Here is a 19327-nt window from a genome sequence, read left to right as displayed (position 1 = left end):
AGTGTACCCCGCGCTGGGTGTGTGTGTGTGGAGGAAATCTCGCCGTGGGAAAGGGGGCGGGGGCCCGCGCGGGGGAGGAACGGGGATGGAGCCGGGGAAACCCAGGCTCCGGGTCCCAGGGCGGAGAGGGGGCGGGGGGACCGTGGCCCCCGAGCCCCGGCAGCCTGGGGTATTGTCGTGTTCGCTCCTGGTTGCAGACTCTTGCAAGCCGGATGCCCTCTGTGGATGAAAGATGTATCATGGAATGAACCCGAGCAATGGAGATGGATTTTTAGAGCAGCAGCAGCAGCCTCAGTCCCCCCAGAGACTCTTGGCCGTGATCCTGTGGTTTCAGCTGGCGCTGTGCTTCGGCCCTGCACAGCTCACGGGCGGTGAGTGACCCCGCGGTGGCCGGGAAGGCCTGGGATGGCAGGGTAGGGGAGCCTGGCTGGCAGGACAGCCCTGGCCCCTCCAGTCCCTACCTCCCCCCAACCCCCAGACTTCTGGGGTACCGGAAAACCTGAGGAGCCCCCGTGTCCCAGCCCGAGACCACCCTTCTTCATTCAAAACCCCTGGAGTTCCCACAAAATTCCTCTGTGGAGCCTGCACAGATTCACACACCCACATTCTGTCTGGAGCTTCCCACTAGCCACCCAGCCTGGCTTCTCCGAAGGAAAGACAATAAGCCTGGCCCATTATTTTCACTTTGGCCAAAGAGAAACAGAGAGAGAGAGGAAGAGAGAGAAAGTGGTGCGTTTGTTGTAAAGGAGTAAAGTTTGTGGACTTTTGTGCCCTCAGAAGACAGAGGTCAGGTTTCAGCTTCTGGATTTAGGCGAGAGTTGCAAAGAACCACCTTTGTGAATGTGACGGGTCTGTAAACGTGGCCAGACTGGCTGCAGGACAGGTTTATTTGAAAGTTAACTTTCTCTCGCCTTGGGAGGTGGAGTGTTCGGGCATGCCCGTGCGCGCTGGGGGTGGGGAGTGGATGCAGAGGTCTTCCTTCAGATGTGTTTCTGGAGGATTGCTTGGCTCATTCAGCCCGGTTTACAGGGGAAGTAAAGCCGAGTGCTTTTCTGTGAAGTGGAAGTTAGCTGAAATCAGATTCAGAGCCTCAGTCCGCATAGGTGGTTAATCTCTAACATACTCGGTTCTGGGGGACAGGGCTCTCTTTTGGCTGTGGTAGAGGAAGACCGATGCCTTTCCTGTCTGAATTTCAGAGCCTTAGAGTCTTTCTGCCTCCACTGCTCATTGCTGTTCGTTCCAGATTCTCTGAGAGCTTGCTGATGTGGGCATGTTAAAAGGGCAGAATCGTGTGTCTGGAGCTGACAAATGTTAATAAATAAATCATAATTGCTGGAAATGCAGGTATTGAATGATGTAAGTAAACCATTTTAGTGTTAAAATATTGCTGTTTTAGAGAATTCAAAGGTGAAGATGGAAATAAGGAGTGAAAAATTAGCAGAAGTTGGGGAGGGGAGTACCAAGTTGGGCTTTAATATGGAGTAATCGATAACTCAGGTGCTGCACTTAGAGGTCTGAAAGATGCCCGGAATCTACAGGAGCTTCTTGTGATGTGCCTGTCTATGGGAATTAGTGAGAAGATGCTGTATGAGGAGCTGGTCATGTTTGGGTTTTCCAACAAGAGGTAACTTTTTTGGTGGTCTTTTTTTTTTTTAAATAGAAATGTCTCTGAGGCAGGTGTCCTCTTCATAGAGGACAAAGTCAACAGGGATGCTAGGCCAGCACCAGTATGGCCTGCCTGGGCTCTGGTGACAGCCTCTCCTGCCGTGGGCTTTCGCTCCGCTTGGAGGGTGAGTAGGACCAGGTGGGCAGCACAGCCTTGTCGTTTCCTCAAACCAGGGGCATCTGATTCTCCATTTTCTCCATCCCTTTCTCCGATCTAGATGACAGGTTAACGAGGGTTCATCTACCTGTCTCTTGACTGTTGTTATTGGAAGTATAAGTCCAAGCACAGCCTGGATTTGAAGGCTGGCCCTTGGTTCTGCTGTTTGTGTTTACAGAGCATCCCCCCTCAAGGATCTCAGATCTCCGGACACAGCACAGCCTCCCCAGTCTCCCACATTAGTCATCCATGTGACTGTACAACACGTCTTTCATTCCTCTCTTCTGAGAGGTGAAGATGTCCGCAAAAAGATCCAGGGCCTCAAAGAAGGTGGGAGGAGGGTTGCCTGTCGCCTCTCCCTTCTTAGTTCTCACACGCTGCAGAAAGGCTGACCATCCTTTATGTCATTTGGAACTCCCCTCAGGCTGAGAGTGTGATTTCTGGAAGATGATTTATCATTTTAAAATTCTTCCATGAATAAACAATTTGGGTGGAGAAAGGTGGTGGATGATGTTTTGAGGAGTTCACTATACAGAGATTTGTTTCTTAGGAAAGAAATCCATGTGGAGGGTCCAGGAGGATTTTATTAAATCAAGTTCATCTTAATTCCAGACCAGTGCTTCTAAAATTCTCATGTGCATACAAATCACTGGGGTGGGCCTGAGAATCTCCATTTCCAATAAGCTCACATGCGATGCAGTCACTACTGGTCCCAGGACTACACTTTGATCCATGGAATTCTCTAGGCCGAAATACTGGAGTGGGTAGCCTTTCCCTTCTCCAGGGGATCTTCCCAACCCAGGGATTGAACCCAGCTCTCCCGCATTGCAGGTGGATTCTTTACCAGCTGAGCCACAAGGGAAGCCCACACTTTGACTGGCAATGCTTTAAGCTAAAGTATTCATTAAGATAAGTTGGATTAAGATAACTGGATTTTCTGCCACCTCTGTCCAATACCCAAATACAAATGACCTGTAAAAGAGGGGAAGTCTCACCCAGGTGTCTGATCTTTCAGTGGTACACAGAGCTGAAACTCTGTGCTAAAACTCAGTGCTGTATTTTTTTTTCCGCCAACCATAAAAAAGGTGCCTATTTAATAGACACTGTTCTGAAATGTGGATTTTCATTTTTGATTGCTTTCAATGGAAAAGGAACATGACAATAGCAAGATATAATAGTCTCAGCTAGGCAAAAAAAAAAAAAAAGCTTGTGCCCTATACAAGAGTGACAAGAAAAAGCCTGAACTGGAACGGGAGAAATTGAGAAAAATGATCATATGAAGAAAGAAGGGAGGGAAAGAACTCCATGGAAAATGAAATGCTTTGTCCTAGAAAGCTGGAGGGTCAATTCAATTCTTGGAGCCCTAGGAGAGCTTTAATGAGCCTGAGTTGGCCTGAGGGGACCTTTGGATGGCTCTTTCCAGGCTGTCATTTGTATATTAAGGAAAAAGTGCCTGCATTTGGGACCACTAACATCATGTACTGAGAGGACTAATACCAGGTTCATGGGGAGACACAGGGCCTCGCTGTGCCCGGAGTCTGCATGCAGCATGGCTTCTTTGGCTGCTTCTTTCTCTGTGTGTGTTCCCAGAGATGGTATTTGGGTATTTGATCACTGGCTGGAGTGGCCCACCCTGGCTTAGAGGAAGAGAGCTAAGAGTTCGCTTTGTATTTAGGTTCTTGAAGGCAAACTCATTAGCACATCCTTGTATTATCAGGAGGGCTTCCCTGGTGGCTCAGTGGTAAAAAATCCACCTGCCAGTGCAGGAGACACAGGTTCAATCCCTGGATCAGAAAGATCCCCTGGAGAAGAAAATGGCAACCCACTTCAGTATTCCTGCCTGGGCAATCTCAAGGTCTGAGGAGCCTGGTGGGCTACAGTCCATAGGGTTGCAAAAGAGTCAGACATGACTGAACAACTAAACAACAGCAACATATTATTAGGAACAGTGGCCAAGTTCTGCTGCTTGATAGCTTTGCAGCTTTGGGGCTTAGAAGCCTCAGTTTCCTCATCCATAAAATGAGGATGATGCTACCTAATTTCTGGAGTTGCTGTGATGGATGAGGATCATGAATGCACTCAGTAAACATAGCAGTAGTGAGGAGGGGGACTAACCAATCTATAATCTTCCACACTTGTTTTATTCATTCAGGAAACACTGAGCGCTTGTCCCCACCCTGTGCCAAGCACCGCTATATATAATGTTCTTTTTACCTTGAAGAACCATTCCTTCCTCTCTATTTTTTGCCCAATGAGCACATTTCTCTTTAAGACCCAACTTCAAATGCCATTATCTCTTTCACATTTCGTTTCTCCCCTGAGCTGAGTGTAACCCTTTGTTATGGTGTTGTCTCATTCACGAGACTATAAGCCCACTGAAGACAAGCACTTTGACTCTATCTTAATTTTCATGTCCCGGGCATCCAGCATGACATCTCATACACAGAAGGTGCTCAGTAAGGCTGATGGACAGCAAGAAAAAAGATTCCGAATTACTGCTGCACAATTTAGAAAATAATTACCATGGACAGTTACAAAAGTGCAGGAGTGTCATGGCAGTTCAGGCCACTTCCATTTGGAGGTGGTCTAGGAGGTTGGTAGAGAACTCAGGAAAGTTTCCAGGGGAGAGATGGCACTGAGGATAGGATCTGAGGGAGGGAATGGTTAGAGCATCTCAAAAGAGGCATTTTGTGCAGGGCTAAGGAGTTGGTGCGGAGACGGCAATGGCACCCCACTCTAGTACTCTTGCCTGGAAAATCCCATGGACGGAGGGGCCTGGTAGGCTGCAGTCCATGGGGTCGCTAAGAGTTGGACACGACTGAGTGACTTCACCTTCACTTTTCACTTTCATGCATTGGAGAAGGAAATGGCAACCCACTCCAGTGTTCTTGCCTGGAGAATCCCAGGGACGGGGGAGTCTGGTGGGCTGCCGTCTATGGGGTTGCACAGAGTCGGACACGACTGAAGCAACTTAGCAGCAGCAGCAAGGAACTAGTGACATGTTTGGACCATTCAGGGAGAGAGAACAGTCTAGATCTTTTGGAACATGGTATGAAAAGTTCAAGTGTCAGTTGTTCAGTCATGTCTGACTCTTTGTGACCCCTTGGACTGTAGCCTGCCAGGCTCTTCTGTCCATGGAATTCTCCAGGCAAGAATACTGGAGTGGGTAGCTATTCCATTCTCCAGGGGTTCGTCCCGACCCAGGGATCAAAATCAGCAGATAAAGAGGAAACCAGCAGGTAAAGAGGGCGAATAGATTGGAAGCCTATCATAAGTGTCCTTGGAAGCCCAAGTGAGGATTCTGAGTGTCGCACAGCAGGCAGTGGGGGCTGCTAAGGGTTTAAAGCAGGAACATAATATCATCTGAACTGTGCTGTTTCCTTTCTCTGCCTCCGAGTCTCTGACCCAGGGCACTCCCTGAGGGGCTGTCCTGTCTGCACATCAGAGTTGTGTCACTAGTACCATTGGCTTAAGCTCCTTGAGGTCTTGTTTGGGCCACGTGGCTGTAGCATTGAGCTGTGTGCCCGGAGACAGGAACAAACGCTGTGTGCCTGGCTCACTGATTTGGAGGTGCTAGTCCTTTGGAGTTTGAGAAAGATTTCTTACACTGTGGAGCATAAACTTTTCCTGCGATGTTATGTCTAAAAGCCACAATTTCAACCTGTACTTAATTCAGTCTGTAAACAAGTCCCAAAGCCTCAAACTATAAAGCTTGTTTCTTTAACAAAAGGCCACTCTAATATAAGCAGCATGGGAATGCTTTTGATTTATCCCTGAAGTGAAATCTGAAAGCTCTGGGAGACACGAGAGAAGGATTTCATACCGGCAGTAGCAAATCTCTCATCTCAGAGGCCTGAAGTGGCGGGCTAGAGAGTGAATCAGTGGTTCTTTAATTCCTGAGAGTAACTAAGAGTGTAGCTGAAGATCGCTGTCCAGGAAATATTGATTAGATATGTGAAGGAAAGCACCCACATGATTCTTTTCCTGGTGTCAGAGGCATATTTCAAAAGCTTCCAAAAGGCCACAGAGATTTGCCCTTAGCTGGGAAGCTCTGTATACCTCAAGAGCTCTGCGTTCTTTATAGAGGTGACAGATTGAGTCCGGTCTCGGCTGTTAAATAGCTCCGTGGCTTTGGGCAACTGGTGTAACTTCTCCTTCACTCAATTCCTTCCATATCACTCACATTCTTTAATTCTGTGATTATAAGAATTTGATGGGTTCTGTACTCTGGGTGAAACCAACTCTGTTTTTCCCCTCTATCCATTCATCTTTTGTGAGCGTCTTGCATGCCTGGGGGATGAGCAGATAAGGGAACGTAGTCCTTGCTCCCTAGGAAACAGACAAGTAAGGGCTGGTTTCTTCTCGAAAATTTGAATGCAGAAGCTTGCATTAAACTATTTTTTCACATACTTTCTTTTTTAAATGGGCTTATTTCTGAGACTTTCTTTTATATATGTATGATTTCTGAGACTTTCTTTTGCATATATATGTGTATATACATATATATATAATTTTATTTATTTAGTTTTTGGCTGTGCTGGGTCTTTGCTGCTGTGAGGTCTTTTCTCTCGTTGCAGCGAACCCGGGTTTCCTCTAGTTGCGGTGCACAGGCTTCTCACTGCGGGAGCTTCTCTTGTGCAGCAGGGGCTCTAGGGCACTTGGGCTTCAGTAGTTGTGGCGAATGGGGTTAGCTGCACCCCAGCATGTGGGATCCTCCCGGACCAGGGACAGCGATCAGACCTGTGTCTTCTGCATTGACAGATGGGTTCTTTACCACTGAGCCACCAGGGAGGCCCTTCACATAGATTTTTAATTCAGTTTAAAATTTAGTGTTACTTATTGATACTGATGAAGAAGGTGATTTTTCCAGACTTCTTCTTTGATCCTTGTCTTATTTTGTAAGCTCATTTGGTGTTTGATAATTGAAGAACCACACATAGCAGCAGTATGTCTAAAGAGGTCAGTTGGGATCATTGCCTCTGAATTGAGGGAGAGAAAGGGGCAGAAAATAGGTTTTTCTAACTTGTTTATAAACACAGTCATGTTTCACCAAAACCAAATATAACACTGAGGACAGAGGCATCAGATGTATATTCTCATGTATCAGATACCTCATTTTGTCAACGTATGGGTCTATTTTCATAAGAACAAGCTGTTTAACTGTTGCTAACCAGGAAAGATTGGAAAAAGATGGAACAGTTTTTAAAGTGGCCAACATCTGAGTGACTGATAAAAATTTGTTAATTGTTATAATAGTAGTAATGGCAAACCTTTGGACAGTGCTTACTCTGAACGAACGTTGTTTTCCACATTACGTGTTTTAACTCATTTAATCCTCATGACAGCTCTATGCAGTAGGAACTATTATTTCTTAGGGTCACCCTGTTAGAAAGTGAGGCATGGTGACCCAGATTATCCCTTTAGTTGTAAGCTTTCTCCATAGGCATGGAAATGCTAATCGCTAAATGCATGTTTTGCTTTTTATATTTCAACCCAAATATTTCCCTTTAAGCCACAGTTATTGAATATTTTGGAACTTTGGCCCATCCACTTTGATAGAACTCTTTTTTTTTTTAATTGAAGTATAGTTGATTTACAGTGTTACATTAGTTTCAGTTATATAACAGTGATTTCATAGTTCTTTAGCTTATACTTCATTTAAGGTTATTATAAAATATTGGCTGTATTCCCTGTGCTGTGCTTCACATCCATGTATCTTATTTATTTTATACTTAGCAGTTTGTTCCTCTTAATCCCCTTCCCCTGTTGTGTCTTTCCCCGCACTGGTAACCTCCAGTTTTTTCTCCCTATATGTGTCTGTTTCTGTTTTATTATGCTCATTTATTTTTTAAATTCCACATATAAATGAAAATGTAGAGATTTGTTTCTCTCTGACTTATATCACCAAGCACAGTGTCCCAAGGTTTATCTGTGTTGTTGCAAATGGCAACATTTCATTCTTTTTCATGACTGAGTAATAGTCCATTATATGTACTGTATGGTGTATAAACCATATACATAAAAAATTTTTTTTTAATTGAAGGATAAGTGCTTTACAGTATTTTGTGGTTTTCTGTCACATATCAACAAAAATCAGCCATAGGTACACCCATGTCCCCTCCCTCCCAAACCTCCCTGCCATCTCCCTGCCCACCTCGCCCTTCTAGATTGTCACAGAACCCCTGTTTGAGTTCCCTGAGTCACACAGCAAATTCCCATTGGCTATCTACTTTACATATGGTAATGTTAGTTTCCATGTTACTCTCTCCATACCTCTCACCCTCTCTTTTCTCCCCTCCCCTGTGTCCATAGATCTGTTCTCTATGTCTTTTTCTCCACTGCTGCCCTGAAAATAAATTCATCAGTACCATCTTTCTGGATTCACATGTATGTGTCAGTATTCAATATTTATATTTCTCTTTCTGACCTACATCACTCTGTATAATAGGCTCTAGGTTCATCTACCTCATTAGAACTGACTCAACTGCACTCCTTTTTATGGCTATGTAGTATTCCATTCAGAGAAGGCAGTGGCACCCCACTCCAGTACTCTTGCCTGGAAAATCCCATGGACGGAGGAGCCTGGTGGGCTGCAGTCCATGGGGTCACGACTTCACTTTCACTTTCCACTTTCGTGCATTGGAGGAGGAAATGGCAACCCACTCCAGTATTCTTGCCTGGAGAATCCCAGGGACAGGGGAGCCTGGTGGGCTGCCGTCTACGGGGTCTCACAGAGTCGGACACAACTGAAGCGACTTAGCAGCAGCAGCAGCAGCAGCAGTATTCCACTGTATATGTGTACCACAACTTCTTTATCCATTCATCTGTTGATGGACATTTAGGTTGCTTTCATGTTCCAGCCAATGTTCCAGCTAGCCATATTCCAGTAAATAGTGCTCCAGTGAACATTGGGGTACATGTGTCTTTTTCAGTTTGAGTTTCCTCAGGGTACATTCTTAGTAGTGGGATTGCTGGGTCATATGGTGGTTTTATTTCTAGCTTTTTAAGGAATCTCCATGCCGTCTTCCATAGTAGCTATATCAATTTACATTCCCACCAGCAATGTAAGAGGGTTCCCTTTTTTCCACACCCTCTCTAGCATTTATTGTTTGTAGACTTTCTGATGATGGCCGTTTGACTGTACACCATATCTTCTTTATCCATTCATCTGCTGATGGACATTATGGTTGCTTTCATATCTTGGCTATTGTAAATAATGCTGCTATGGACATGAGGGTGCATACATCTTTTCAAATTAATGTTTTCATTTTCTCTGGATATATGCCCAGGAGTGGAACACCTGGATCATGTGATAGTTCTGTTTTTAATTTTTTGAGGAACCTCAATGCTGTTTCTCACAGTGACTGCACCCACCAGTTTACGTTCCCACCACCAGTGTGCAAGGGTTCCCTTTTCTCTCCATCTTTAACAACTCTCATTATTTGTTATCTTTTTTAACAATAGCCATTCCAACAGGTATGATTTTGATTTGCATTTCTAGGGCCACTCTTTTTGTGCTGCGACTGAAAAGCAGGAAATATACAAGCAAATCAACAACAACAGAATCTCCCAACTCAGGACAAAGTGAGGGCCACGGTGCCAAAACCTTGACTCCAGATGGAGAAAAGGAAGAGGTTAGACACCCATGAACCCATCAGGATGTGTTTTATCTCCATTCCTGTCGCTGTGGCTGTCTGAGGAAGGCGGTGAGAATGAATGAGACATGCTCCGAGTCTTACCTGTCCGGAGGAGCAAAGGGTGTAAAAACAAATGGCTGGTTTCGGAGGCCTTCTACTGGTGGCTTTCAGACTTTCATCTTCCCCTCCTGTTTATCATTCCCAGTGAGACAGCATTCTTTGGAGGGGTCCTTTTCCATGTCATGTGGTCAAGCACTGATAATAACTTGAGCTGATACATGTTTAGAATGTTACAGTTTGCATGGTGTCTTTACATGTGTCTCCACCTTTAATTTTCTTAACACAGTGAGAGGACAAGATTTTTATTTTTTCTGTCCTCTTTTTTTTCTTTTTTAATTTGAAGAAACATTCTCTAGGAGTTTGATCTCCTTAGCTCAGTTCAGTCACTCAGTCGTGTCCGACTCTTTGCGACCCCATGAAACACAGCACGCCAGGCCTCCCTGTCCATCACCAACTCCTGGAGTCCACCCAAACTCATGTGCATCGAATCATCCTACAAATAGACAAAAACCAATAAGCAGTCAGGCCTGTTGGTCAAGACTTTCCTCTTTGCCATTCCACATGCTAAGTCACTTCAGTCATGTCCGACTTTTTACCACCCTATATGGACTGTAGCCTTCCAGGCTCCTCTGTTTGAGGGATTCTCCAGGCAAGGATACTGGAGTGGGTTGCCATGTCACCTCCAGGGGATCTTCCTGACCCAGGATTGAACTCGCATCTTATGTCTCCTGTATTGGCAGGCGGGTTCTTTACCACTGGTGCCACCTGGGAAATCTAGCCTTTAAACCTGTCTTTTCATTTGTATGATGTAGACGGTAACCTAGTTCAGTTCAGTGCAGTTGCTCAGTTGTGTTTGACTCTTTGTGACCTCATGGACTGTGGCATGCCAGGCTTCCCTGTCCATCACCAACTGCCGGAAATTGCTCAAACTCATGTCCATTGAGTCGGTGATGCCATCTAACCATCTCATCTTCTGCCTCTCCTTCTCCTCCTGCCTTCAATCTTTCCCAGCATCAGGGTCTTTTTCAATGAGTCAGTTCTTCGAACCAGGTGACCAGGGTATTGGAGTTTCAGCTTCAGCATCAGTCCTTCCAATGAATATTCAAGACTGATTTCCTTTAGGATTGACTGGTTGGATCTCCTTACAGCCCAAGGGACTCTCAAGAGTCTTCTCCAATACCACAGTTCAAAAGCATCCATTCTTTGGCTCTCAGCTTTCTTTATGGTCCAACTCTCACATCCATACATGACTACTGGAAAAACCATAGCTTTGACTAGATGGACCTTTGTTGGCAAAGGAATGTCTCTGCTTTTTTATATCCTGTCTAGGTTGGTCATAGCTTTTCTTCCAAGGAGCAAGTGTCTTTTAATTTCACGGCTGCAGTCACCATCTGCAGTGATTTTGGAGCCCAAGAAAATAAAGTCTGTCTCTGTTTCCATTGTTTTCCTATCTATCTGCCACGAAGTGATGGGACCAGATGCCATGATCTTAGTTTTTTTGAATGTTGAGTTTTAAGCCAGATTTTCACTGTCCTCTTTCACTTTCATCAAGAGGCTGTTTAGTTCTTCTTCGCTTTCTGCCTTAAGCATGGTGTCATCTGCATATCTGAGGTTATTGATGTTTTTCCCAGCAATCTTGATTCCAGCTTGTGCTGCATCCAGCCCAGCATTTCTCATGAGGTACTCAACATATAAGTTAAATAAGCAGGGTGGCACTATACAGCCTTGACATACTCCTTTACCATTTTAGAAGCAGTCTGTTGTTCCATGTCTGGTTCTAACTGTTGCTTCTTGACCTGCATACAGATTTCACAGGACGCAGGTAAGGTGGTCTGGCATTCCCATCTCTTGAAGAATTTTCCGCAGTTTGTTGTGATCCACACAGTCAAAAGCTTTGATGTAGTCAATAAAGCAGAAGTGGATATTTTTCTGGAACTATCTTGCTTTTTTTGTGATCCAAGATGTTGGCAATTTGATCTCTTGTTCCTCTGCTTTTTCTAAATCCAGATGGTGATAATCTAGTTAGTATATATCAAAAAATAAAAAGAAAAATTATACCTGAGGATCATGAGCATGTCAAAAAGTTCCTACAAAAAAGTTAACTTTGAAGTAAGAATAAAGTTTGATAGTTGATGCTATCTGAGAGCTGCTTACTTCCACTGTCCAGGAAGCCATGTTTGATGGTATGAGCTGAAGATACTAAGTTTTAGGGAAGAACTTGGCCCAGTATTTTGTCTTCCTTCAGAAAAAGATTGCTCTACTATTCGAAGACAGAAGAAGTTATCCACTCAAGAAGAAAAACAAATAGAAATAATTAAGTGACTTGCTCACCAACTGGAATTGAAAGTGCATTGTAAGATAGCTTCTTAATTGAGAGTGTTGTAATTGCTTTATTAATCTGAAACAAGGTAAACTGGAGCATCAGAGAAGTAAAGCAGAATAGTTCTTGACATTATTTGGCAGTGACAGCAAACTTGAAAGCCCCTTTTACTTCACTGTGAAGACAAAAAACATGCAGCCCAAGGAGGGCAGGGGGACTGTGGCTGGGCACAATTGTGAGTGCATCCAGCAGATGTCTCCAGAAATGAAATTTTATCCTTCGAGGTGAGAGGAATTGCAGAGCCCGGTAAGTTTGGTGAGTGCTCATTTCGTTATTATCTCAATCAATTGACCTTCTCAAGAGAAAGGATGAGTAAGGTGTTTTTGGAAATGACGGTTCAACCTGGTTATCTCATGTTTCTGCTTGAAATTGGTGACTTCTCTGTCTTGGAATTACCAGTGAGGGGGCAGAGCCAAACAAGGAGGGTCACTCTGGTTCAATATACCTTTTTCTCCAAGTAACCAAAATACAAAAAGTCCTTATTTCTTTGATTCGATTGCCTTTCTAAAAGATATATGTGGTTAAATTGGGTGAACCAGCAAGAGAGAGATTCTTTGAAGAAAGAAAGAAAATCCATTCTTACAGTGGATTCTTTACAATTTGGATGTTGTGCAACATTGTGACTGATGTAGCTGGTTTCCAGTTTCAGACTCAGTATATAGAAGAATCCTTTGGACTTAACCTAAACACTTCAAATCAGAAGATTCTAATTCTCTTCAGGTAGAAATAACAGAATCTGCTTGTTTTGTAGAAACTTGATAGGTTTAGAGGGTTAATCCTAGGAGAGGCTCTCCCTGTTCTGTTAGACTGCTTCTGGTAACTCTGAGTCTCTGAATCTAACCCAAGGATACATTTTCAGTTTCTTTTGGGAGTGGAATCTGCAACTTTAAGTGGTTGTATGACAGCATGTGGGTTTCCTGCCAACATGAATCTTCAAGAATTCATGAATCTTGAATCAAGAATCTTCCTGCAATGCAGGAGCCACAGGAGACACCGGTTTGATCCCTAGGCTGGGACAATTCCCTGGAGGAGGGTATGGCAACCCACTCCATTAGTCTTGCCTGGAGAATTGCATGGGCAAAGGAGGCTTGTGGACTACAGTCCATGGGGTTGCAGAGAGTTGGACATTACTGAAGCATCTTAGCACACATGCATGACAGCATATACTCAATGGCTCATTGGGGCCACCTCTATGTTTAAATTATACTTAAAACAGGGGAATAATCTTTTAGAAACTTGAGTTCCTCTGGTGTGGAACAATTCAATAGTTTTGAATTGCTATTTCTGTTTATCCTTTAAAGGGCTTGCTCAGATTTTTACCACTGGATTGTAAATGGTAGACCAGTTTGTTTGTTTTTTTAATAACACCTATCTGTTTACACCATTGTTTTATAGAATGGGAGGTGCTCTTTTACTGGCAATGATGACTTGGTGGGTATGTCTTCATTTCTTGAGGCAAAGAGCTGGAGCCATGTAGGGTCCAGTGGAAAGTACACAGTCAGTTTTCCTTGCTATTGTCACCAGCTAGCCTAGTGATGGTAACCTAATTTATGCCTCAGTTTCATTATTTGTGAAATATTTGGACCATCTCCCTCCCATAATTGTTGTGAGAATCAAATTCATGAGTAGGGTAAAGTATCATAGCTATGTGAGGTGTCAACATCATCACCAACAAAGTGCTCATGAATAATGAATGTTTGCTACATTGACTCTGCTGGGGTTAGCCTACCAAGAGCTTCCTTTGTTTTGAAGGAATATAGTATAACAAATACATGACAACACCCACTAGCACATGCTGAGACAGGTGTGTGGTATTGAAATCACCTGGTGGTCACTGGTCCTTGGCCCCAGTATAGAACTCACTGTCGTGATTCCTATGGCGGGTCCTATGGTGGAGATTTATATTGGAGGCTCTGGGGAAGGAGGAGGAGCGGGGGCAGCTTATCAAAGAAGAGAACACTTGAGCAAAGTCTCAAACAGTAAAATAATTTTCCAGGCATAGAAGGTATTCGTTGAGAGATGCTTTTCTTTTTCAGGAGAGAGGATCGAGTAATGCTGAGGATTGAGTAATGCTCAGATGCTGAGATTGAGAAAGAATATGTACCAAAGACAAGGACAGCATTAGTAAAGGACAGATAGATTGAGAAGAGACAAGAGAGGAGGCTGGAAAGGCAGGTTGGACCTACATGTCCAGCTAATTACATTTGGACACCATCTGTCCATCAGGCAGTTGAAAACTCAGGTGCCCAGGAAAGGGAGTAGGGCCAGAGATTAGACTTGTGCATCAGCTACATGAAGAGCGGGGCAGGAGCTGGGGGCTATGGGGGGCAGGGAGGAGGCTTAACTTTCCCAGGAAGAGTGTGTAGAAGAGGGACTGAGGAGGAATCCCAGGAAACAGCCACATTCTAAAGAGGAGAAGCCAGTAAGGAGGGTGAGGAGTTGTGCCACATTGGTAATAGTAATAATAATAAAACAATGATAACAACAGAACTTGATTCTGTTGATGGCCAATTCTTTTTGAAGGCAGGAGGTTTAATCTTTGTTATTATTAGGATGACGTTTAAGCTTTGAATTCTGGATGCCCACACCCATTGGACAGAAAGGAGAACAGGGCAGGAGGGAGAAAGGCTGTTTGGGAGGATGGAGAATCTGCGAAGAGATGTTTGAGGCTTGACTGCAGGAGACTCACTGTCTTTTCCAGCCTTCACGGGGACGATGGAGCTAACCCGAGAACTAGAGCTGGACAGGGCCACTAGGGGGCCCAGGGTGGCTTTGGGTGTTTCCCCTCTTGGGGATGTTGGGCAGAGGGGATGGAGTTCGTGAGCACAGAAAGAGTGCCCATGGGTCCTCCGCCTTGTAGTTGCCTCTTCCTCTGAGCTCCTGGGAGGTGGGCTGCGACGTTTTATGAGCTCCCGGCTTCGGATGCACGTCCTTCCTCCACACATCCTTTGGCAGCCCTAGCCTGCGGTCCTGCAAAGATTCAGTCTTCTCGGGCTGTCGGTTAATCTGCAAAGGTGTGGTTGCCAGAGAGTGACCCCTCTGTCACCCCCACCCACTGTGACCAGCTCTGTCACCTCTGAAGCAAGTCACTTAATCTCTCCATGCTTTGGTTTCATCTGTACATCAGGGGCAACAAGGCTCTTTCCTCTACACTTCGTGGGTACCAAGAAGGCAGGGTCAGAAGACAGGAGTTTTATAAATATGAGACGGAGTTAGGACTGCCTGTCTGGAAGGAGACTTCTCTGCTGTGCCTAAGGCCAGTTTTTACCTTTCGCTTTCCTAAATCCCAAAGAAAGATGCTCTGCTTAGCATGGAAACGCCTCCCCATGTGTGGGTCCTGACCCCTGTGAAAGCTCATTTTGTGCAGACATGATGTCAGGGCGGCTGGAGCAGCTCTTTTGCTGCAAAATGGAACGTGCCAATCTGCTCAGGCCCCGCTGCCGGTGCATTCAGTGAATAGTCGCCTCTGGAGATGGAGAAGGTCCTTGTGCCGCAGAGAGCAACTTCTCAAGAGCTGTTGGCCCAAGCCCAGTCAGCCCCTTTAGTGTGCTCACAGACGCCCCTGGAAAAAGCAGTTCAACACGTGAGGCAGGCAGGGGATTCATTAAAGGTGCTTCGGAGGTCTCGGAAGGCAGCGTGTCTGTGTGCGTCCCTCTCTGCCTCCCCCTTCTCCCTGTGGTATTTCTGCTGCTGGAGGCATTTGGGCCAGCATTTTCTGGCTCAGGTAGGACAGTAAGATGAATTGAGAACTGCATCTGGATCCAGGGACTCAGTGCTTTATCCACCTTCTCTTACCTCCAGCTGCATGCTGTCTCTCATTCTCAAGAATCTCTTTATAGTTTTGTGGATGGGATGCTGCTTTTGGGAGTCTGTGGCTGGAGGTCATGGGATCCTAGTCTTTGGCCAGAATGCCTGGAAATCCCTTTTGTGATCCACTCAGAGCCCTTTGGGGGAAAAAGCCTGTTAGCCGCTGAGGGTGCCTCTCTGTAGCCTCCTCAACCCTGGAATGCCGGGTCCTGATTTGGGGAAGGAGTCATTTAAAGGACAGCCCCACTGGGCTTTGAATTAATAGAAGAGGGTCCTGCATGGTTTTATGAGGTGGCAGGGCATTTATCCCCTGAGAGCAGCTTTGCTGAAAATCTGCCTTGTAGTTCTCATTTACATGGTAATGAGCTCAGAGCTTTTGCCCTTTGTTACCTCCAGATTAAGGAAGACCCAGATCCTTGGGGGCTCCCCCAAGCACAGAGGATCTAAGACTGGGAGTAAACCTGCCCTGTCCCTGTGAGGATCACCTTTGCGCCCTGGGCAGCCACACTCGAGGGCGGGTTCCTGAGAGTCTGTTGTTGCTGCTGCTGTTAAAATTGTTCTCTCTTGCTTTCCTTCATGCAGTGTGGCTACCAGAGGCTTTAATCAAAAGCAGAGCCATGGACTGGTCTCTACCTCCAGTTTGCGGCATGGTTTGTGTGCATCTCACCTCCCACGCGCCTTGGTCTTCTAATACTTGGCATTTTCTCTAGTCCCTGCTGTGTTGTTGTTGTTGCTAAACTGGGTCATGTTCTCGGTGATGTAGCATCAGCTAACTTGCAAGGAAACGCAAGAGGCTGCAGCAAGTCCGTTTCTCCTTGGGCCTTCCATGTACACGTAAACTCTATTTTTCCAGTATCATTCCTGGATGAAGGTACAAGTTGAAGAGCCAGATGGCCACGTTATCTTTTGAGAGTTCCAGAAGAAAGATGATACACTACAGATGGCCTATTGACTTAGAAAAACAAGGATAGGGCAGAATTTAACCCTAAATTAAGGTTAGGATTAGGGTTAGGGTTAGTAGCCCTCCAGCCGGCCTTTACCCACGCCTGCCATCCTCTCTCTACCTTCCCAGAGCCTTCCTGTCCTTGAAGAGACAACTTACATATCCTTTCCACACCTTCTGCGACCTCTTGGACAGTCCTTGGCTTCCTTAGCTCTGAGAACCCTCTCTGTCATCAGAACTCTCACAGCACTGGAATTGTAGGCTGCGGAGCTGGAGAAGACCATGGAGATGGTTGGTTAGGGGGTTTGCATGGAGCCCCTTGGCACCCGCCACAGAGTTCGCCTGGACAGAATGGGCACTGAGGGGACCTCGCTGAGCAAGCCACCCCACACCCCCACCTGCTTCCCCACCTGCTTTATGTGGCTGCACCTCCTCATATCCTGTTACCAACCTGTGAAAACACTGTACCCCATCCAGCCCCATAATTCTAAGGAGGAGGGAGAAGAAAGAATGTGCTCATTTCTTTATGCAGCTCTTTTAGTCCCTGAGGACAAGAGGTCTGGAGACAGATCTCTGGGACTGAATCCCACCTCTATTGCTTGGTTGCTTTATACGTTGTGGGGCAAACTACTTAATCTGTCTTTGCCTCAGTCTCCTCATCTGTGTAATGGGGATAATAAAAGCCCCGTCACAGAACTGTTGTGAAGAGTAGATAGGTTAATACATGGAAAGCACAGAGGCCAGTGCCTGGCTTGTGGTGAGATTTCATTCATGTTGACTGCTAGTCTCCTCATTGTCCTTATCATCATCATTGTTATTTTTTAACTTACAAAAGCTCCTTAAAACTAGGATCTACAGCTGATTAATCTTTTTTTTTTTTAACCTGACCATGGACTGTGAGTTCTAGATAATCAGTAAACATGAATCTAATGACTAATAAAGGTACTGAGGACCCGGACAATATTTCCTAATGCAAATCTCACAGCTAGGCTACAGGTTCCTTCAGGGCAGGCACTGGTGATCTCTCAAAGCACAGGTGATGGAGAGAGTCCTACCTAGTCCTTTACCCACAGCTCAATCAGCAGGTTAAAGGACTCTGCAGCCAGGATCTGCTCTTATATGAATAAAAGATGTTGTTGAGTGGAGCATTTTATTATTTCTGAACTCTCTTTTCTCTCTTGCATCTGACATCTGGGCAGGTGGCAGCAACGGCTGCAAGTAATTGGTTAGAAGGACACTAGTGGGTTGATGTCTGGCTTTGCCTTGAACTTCATCCTTCCCTCAGTGAGTGACAGCACCTGGAGGGCTTGAGTTTTTCACCTACTCTGACCTCCGGGGATTTAAACATGGCTCTGAGAGTCTAAGGGTGAGAAAGGTAGGAGGTCTTCGTAGCCTGTTACCTCTACCACTGTCACATTTACTCAACAGGGATTTATTAAGCACTTACTATGTGCAAGGACCACATTATATACTAAGACTACAAACAGGAAGAAGATAGTGTCAACCTTCAAAGAGTTATGTGACTGTGCATTTGTACTGTTGACCATTTGCTTGAGCTGCCATGACAAAATACCATATTCTGGGTTGCTTAAACAACAGAAATTTATCTTCTTATGGCCTGGAGGCTGGAAGTCCAAGATTGAGGTGCCAGCAGGGTTGGTTTCTGGTGTGGGCTCTCTTCCTGGCTTGCAGACGGCCGCCTTCTAGCCATGTCCTCACCACATGGCTTTTCCTTGGTTTGTGTGCATGGGAAGAGACAGGCCAAGGAGAGGGAGCGTTCTGGTGTCTCTTAGAAGGATGCCAGTCCTAATGGATTAGGGCCCCATCCTTCTGACCCCATTTAACCTTAATAGGTTTAATTTAACTTCTGTATAGGCCCTGTGTCCAAATATAGTCATGTTGGGGTTTTCAGCTTTAAGATACAAATTTGTGGGGGTGGGCACAGTTCAACCCTTAGCAAATGTCAAAGGAAGACAAGTTCTAGTGAGAAGGTATTATGAGGATCCAGAGTTCTTATCCCAGCCAGGGAAGATCATGGAAAGCTTCAAGGAGGAGATGATAGCAAAGCTATTATCAAAGGAAGAGTGGCAGTTAGGTGCACAAGGAGAGGAAGAAGCAATATGAGCCAAGGTGCAGCCATGTGAACCTGCCTCTGTGTGTGTGTGTGTGTGTGTGCGCATATGTGTGCATGTTTAGGGGGCTGGTTTACAAGTCATTCATTTACCTATGTATGCATGTCATGAAGTCATTCATCAAATATTTCTTGCGGTTACTCTACACAGAAAAACCACATGCAGAGTTTGACAGTGGGCTCCAAAGATGATCTGGAAATTCAAATTTGCCAAGTTTCTCAAATTACAGGGCCATCAGATTTGCTCTAACTGAATCAGCCTACTGTTAGACACTCCCATTATTCCATTACAGTTGTCGCTCACTGAAAAATCTATTGCAGGTGGCTCCCCAGGCCACCTGGTGGACCCACTCCTACTTTATATCGGGTAAATATTGGATTATCATGTGGAAGTAGCCTGCAGAGAAGTGATGGGTTAATATGTACAGTAACAGGAAGCTATCTTTGATTGTGTTTTTAAGTCTTTTTGGAAGTATCATTTATGGAGCAATTTCTTTTCTCCTAGACAAAACATTTCTTTTGTTCCATCTGATATTTTAAATTGAAA

At 45.2% G+C, this 19327-nt stretch overlaps 1 protein-coding gene across 1 annotated transcript in view; it reads left to right on the top strand.

The window, feature by feature from the left end:
* SUSD4 (sushi domain containing 4) overlaps positions 1-19327 on the top strand; it is a 131844-nt gene that overhangs the window by 473 nt on the left and 112044 nt on the right. Inside the window, exon 2 of the mRNA XM_055581959.1 lies at positions 198-371. Within this exon, the coding sequence (XP_055437934.1) occupies positions 233-371 (139 nt within the window). The 5' untranslated portion in view covers positions 198-232. The remainder of the gene's footprint in view (positions 1-197; positions 372-19327) is intronic.

This window comes from Bubalus kerabau, chromosome 5 (genome assembly GCF_029407905.1).
Source record: "Bubalus kerabau isolate K-KA32 ecotype Philippines breed swamp buffalo chromosome 5, PCC_UOA_SB_1v2, whole genome shotgun sequence".
NCBI lineage: Eukaryota > Metazoa > Chordata > Mammalia > Artiodactyla > Bovidae > Bubalus > Bubalus kerabau.
The sequence above is the reverse complement of the archived record's forward strand: the minus strand, read 5'-3'. Positions and strand labels throughout refer to the sequence as shown.